The following is a 5,000-nucleotide window of genomic DNA, read 5'->3' as shown; positions in this document are numbered from 1 at the left end:
AACAAGACATTAAAGGACTGAAAGAATAGGGTATACATTCGCTGTATGTCTAACTTTTATTTTGCTCAACAGAGAAAGGGCACAGGAGCTGTGGGAAGCAAAGCATAACCTGGCGTCTGACAAGTATGACTGCCTGGAGAAACTGAACAGGCAGAGATATGAGGTTATCTATCTATCTATCTATCTATCTATCTATCTATCTATCTATCTATCTATCTATCTATCTATCTATCTATCTATCTATCTATCTATCTATCTATCTATCTATCTGTCTGTCTGTCTGTCTGTCTGTCTGTCTGTCTGTCTGTCTGTCTGTCTGTCTGTCTGTCTGTCTATCTATATATATCTGTCTATCTATCATTCTAGCTATCTGTCTGTCTGTCTGTCTGTCTGTCTGTCTATCCGTCCATCCGTCCATCCGCCTATCCGTCTATCCGTCCATCTGTCTATCTATATATATCTGTCTATCTATCTTTCTAGCTATCTGTCTGTCTGTCTGTCTGTCTGTCTGTCTGTCTATCCGTCCATCCGTCCATCCGCCTATCCGTCTATCCGTCCATCTGTCTATCTATATATATCTGTCTATCTATCTTTCTAGCTATCTATCTATCTATATTGTCTGTCTGTCTGTCTGTCTGTCTGTCTGTCTGTCTGTCTGTCTGTCTGTCTGTCTGTCTGTCTGTCTGTCTGTCTGTCTGTCTGTCTGTCTGTCTGTCTGTCTGTCTGTCTGTCTGTCTGTCTGTCTGTCTCTGTCTCTGTCTGTCTGTCTATATACTTTTGTTCTGGTGATGTCAGGCTCAAACAGTGTATTGTACAGGTGTGTGAATAACCATCTGTCTTACAGGTCATCTCTCTCAGAAACCGTATTGACGAGCTGCAGAAGCAGTAAGTCACTCCTCCACATGGACGCCACTTCACAACCCATGATGAGGAAATGTCTCCAGATATAGCTACAAAAGGGAACTTGATACACACTTATTGGTTACACAACGTATGCTGTGTCCAACTGGTGGGAAAACAATCACACCTCTTTTCCAATAATCAGAGGAAATCCTGCAGAGATCCTATATGATACAATACTCTTTGTGTAATAGGCCTACAGAATTTTCTTATTTAGTTATTTTTTACCAATGAAACAACAAAAAACACTTTATTATTAGAAATATCTAAATATACTTCCCCACTGTCCCATTATAGCAATATTCTATATCAGCTGTGAAATTGTCGCCAATTGGTGGGAATCTGAGGTTACAAATAACCATATTCCTTTTTCATATTTTTTATTTTATTTCTTATGGAGGATATCCTTTTAAACGTCATGCATTTGTAATTGCCTACGTATGTAGGCGTAATTTAAGCATTCATTAAACATTTCACTAAATAAACGGTAGATATATAGTCTGGTGTTATCGGTGGATACTAGCCTATTTATAGTGGTGTTTCTTTCCCTGGCTCTGCTGGTTGTAACTGTGGAATGGCGCTAGGTGGCACTTCGGTATAGCATTGCTAACACCTTTTTTCGCGCCATTGGCGCCTTGCAGCAGCAAGAAGGGAGCCGCAGCCCGCCGCAGGAAGTAGAGCCATGCTCCGCCGCTGGGGAAGAGGCCTCGCGATCACCAGGCCCCGCAGGACCAGGCGAGATCTGTGCAAAGAACATACACTGGACTGCTCTTACCGTCTTATTATTATGTTCTACGACAATATCTATTATTAAACTGAAGTCACCTATTTCTATTGTTCCTCAATACCGGACCGCTGTTATATTCTGATTTTTTTTGTAAATACATGTGACTGACCCTCCAGCTGACTTGTAGCTCTGCCCTTTACAGCGCAATAAACTCCCTCATACAGAACACGGGGTCTGAATGTGTGTATGAGAAATTCACCTTTGATTTGTGATTAATGATTGATGATTATTTTTTGTCAATATATTACACATAGGTGTACATAATTGTTATTATTATTACAATCATTATTATTACAAAAAAGGAAGCCACTTAAAGCTTTCAAAAAAGTTGTTGAACCATATTGTACACACTAACGCTCTAGAATACTGCTATAATAGGCTCCAACATGGTTTCTTATTTTGTACATTTGTACGATACCCAAGTACAAACATATTTAATCAAAATAAAATAAAAATCTGTAATCTAGCCTACACAAGGCTAACAATCTCGCTAAAAAGGTCTCAGTTAAATAAATAGGATAACCGATTGCATTCCTGCTTGGACGGGCCTTTTGGATAATTATTTGGTTTGATAGGCCTATAGCCTAAATTGTTATGAACTGAATAGGCTATTCGTTGATTTCCGTGGCTTTAAAGCATACTTTTCTTTTGATCGAAGGCAGTTGGTAAGCATTTGAATATTGTCTTGTTTTTACTGCATTGCAGATATTTTCAAAGAAAACGCTAGAATCTCATGAAGAGCAGAATTTGTTGGCGCGCTTTCGCAGTCAACTCGGACAAAAAAAACAGAATTTAAAATATATAAATATTTTTATTGAAATAACATTCACACGTAATAAATATATAAACATTTTAAACGTTTGAAACAATGTATCAAGCATCTCTAAACCATATTTAGGGGTGTTTGGGAACTTTGATGAGCTTGCTTTTTATCAGCATTTTCTTTTTCTTTTTTAGAATTGTTTTTACAATGGTACAAAATGGTCCGCTTCGTTTCTCTCAATCGATCAGTAGGCTCTAGATGGCATGTTTTAAACAACGGCGACTGATTCTTTGGTATCTTCCATTTATCTTGCAGACGTGCCAAACGTAAATGCATAGGCTCACGTTAACAGCCCCAGGAAGGCGGATAGACGGCATAGTTCGGCTGCTTTCCTCTTAAATACATGATGCGCTTTTCTGCTGGTAGGCCTGTGCCAGCGTTCACAATACAGCCATTGCCATGCTACTCAAACTTTGGATTTCAGTAGGCGTTTCGTTTGTACTGCTTCAGAAAAAGGACTTGGGCATTAGGAAGTGTCTTAATTCTTACTTGCGTGTGACTTTGGGGCCACCTACGTTTATCCTAATAGAATAGGAATATAGCTTTGCTTGCAATCATGGAATAAATTAGTCTGCTTAGGTTTCGTAGGCTTCACAACACTTGGTAGTTTGTGCTGGGGTCCCCAGAGGTCGTCCCGCAGCTGTCAGACGACAAGGGGCTGGCGTCCTCGGAGCCGCTCTGAGGGGGGCTGGGGGTGCCTTCCGACCCCTCATGACACGTGTGAGTGCTGGCCGCGGGCTCCGTGGTGATCCGCTGGACGATGCTCGAGAGGCAGTCCAGGCTGGAAATGACCGATTTTTTGCTTTTGGAATCTATGAGGAAAACAAACAAAAAATTAATAATGTTAATAAATTAAGAAATTAAATGGATTTGAAGGTGGACCCACAGGCATGTGGGAAATAATTAATAATGTATCAAAAATAAAAGTCCAACTGCCTACATTCTTAGCTTTTCAATTGCTTGGGAGTTTGAAAGCGCCAGAAGGATATACATTTATTAAGAACAAACCAAACAATTTGTGATTGTTTGAAGTGGACCTACTCACCATTTGGCGTTTCTTTAAAGTAAGAGCTGTCATAGTTCTTCGTTGTACATGGGGGACCGTTGAAATCCATCTGTAAAATCAGGAGGAGACACATCTGTTTAACACATCATTATAGTGGGGTCACATTTTATATCAAGAGTCAATCATGTCGAACCGTGGAATCGCAAGGGGTAGAAAACATCAAAAAACATCTTCCGGGTCTACTAGGCTATGTGTGATCTAGGCTATACTGCTATGGCTCACATGTCAAACTCTATAACTTACCATGCCGTCGGAGCAGTTGGACCGAGGGCTGGAAGCGTCCGAGTCCCCGCTGTAGGGATCCATTTGCACCTGGAAGTAAGTGTCCTCCTGACCTCCACGCAGCAGGGCCTGCAGCGACTCGATGTAACTGATGGCGTTCCTGAGGATCTCCACCTTTGGGAGCCTCTGGTTGGGGTTGTTGGAGGTACATCGCTTCAGTGTCTCAAACGCGTCGTTGACTTTGCTGAGTCGTCGCCTCTCCCGCATGGTAGCCGCTTTCCTGCGGTCCGCGTTCGTGGTCTTCCTCTTACAGGCTTTGCACGCCCAGAGAAGACACCTGCCGGCCTGGTGGTGTCCACTCGGCGCCCGGATGTGCTCGTCCTCGTTGTGGTGGCTGTCTTCCGACTTTAGGAGACTGACGTGCACGAGTCTTGGGTCAAGGTCCTCAAAGAAGTGCATGTCGCTGGTGTTAAAACAAGGGTCATCATAGAAGTCATCTGTGGAGGACAGAGGGAAAGGAATATCCGGCAAATCCATGTTTTTTCCTCCGCCAAACTTTTAAATATATCAATATACAAATCAGGGAGTTTGTGTCCTGGTGTTTTCTGTAGAAGTCAAGGATGACTTTATTATTAAGGGGCAGTATTATGTGTAGGACTGGACTGCCCAGCTCTTCTTGGCTACATGATGCCTTCGGACTGCTTATAAACAGTAGCGCGTCTTCAGGGGCGTGTCCTGCAGCAAACCGTTATGCAGTCGGCCAATAGGAAACGTTGTAGTGGCAGGAGGTATCTTTTATGAATTTAGAATTGCCTGGTTGTTTTCAATCTGCACTACTACTGCATTGTGTAATCACTAACCTAAAAAATAAATTGAAAATCCAATTTGTTTTCAATTTAGTTACGAATTGGCTATAGACAAGAATGATAATTCGACCTCTAAACGTAGGTTAATGCATTGTTTTATGCAAATTATATCCCATGTTATTTCCCAAGAATTTCAAGGAAGCCTTATTATTACTATTATGATTATTACAATTAATATGATTATGATGATTTACTTAAATTAAGTGTAAAGTGTTTTTTGTCTTGGACTTTGTTGGAGATATGTGTAGTGTTGTTACAGTAAAACTGAGGATTCATAGGTCTAAGTTCTAACTGTCTGTTTTTATAATAAAAAAAATACACTGACTAAAGTTCTAT

General features: G+C 41.0%; 2 protein-coding genes across 4 annotated transcripts in view; one reads left to right on the top strand and one right to left on the bottom strand.

Annotated features, from left to right (window-relative positions):
* Positions 1–1,853, top strand: part of LOC132472486 (troponin T, fast skeletal muscle-like) — a 7,743-nt gene extending 5,890 nt beyond the window's left edge. For all 3 annotated transcript variants that reach the window (XM_060072103.1, XM_060072106.1, XM_060072104.1), the window contains 3 exons: positions 73–163; positions 845–885; positions 1,542–1,853. In XM_060072103.1, the coding sequence (XP_059928086.1) occupies positions 73–163; positions 845–885; positions 1,542–1,578 (169 nt within the window). In that variant the 3' untranslated portion in view covers positions 1,579–1,853. The remainder of the gene's footprint in view (positions 1–72; positions 164–844; positions 886–1,541) is intronic.
* A 625-nt stretch (positions 1,854–2,478) lies between these two features.
* LOC132472487 (myoblast determination protein 1 homolog 1-like) lies at positions 2,479–4,479 on the bottom strand. Its single transcript, XM_060072107.1, has 3 exons — positions 3,820–4,479; positions 3,556–3,625; positions 2,479–3,322 (listed from the first exon to the last, which is right to left on the bottom strand). The coding sequence occupies exons 1-3, from the start codon at positions 4,333–4,335 to the stop codon at positions 3,102–3,104; spliced, it is 807 nt and encodes a 268-aa protein (XP_059928090.1). The 5' UTR covers positions 4,336–4,479; the 3' UTR covers positions 2,479–3,101.
* Positions 4,480–5,000: the final 521 nt, after the last annotated feature.

The sequence above is a fragment of the Gadus macrocephalus genome, chromosome 14 (genome assembly GCF_031168955.1).
Source record: "Gadus macrocephalus chromosome 14, ASM3116895v1".
NCBI lineage: Eukaryota > Metazoa > Chordata > Actinopteri > Gadiformes > Gadidae > Gadus > Gadus macrocephalus.
This window is presented reverse-complemented; position numbering and strand designations above follow the sequence as displayed.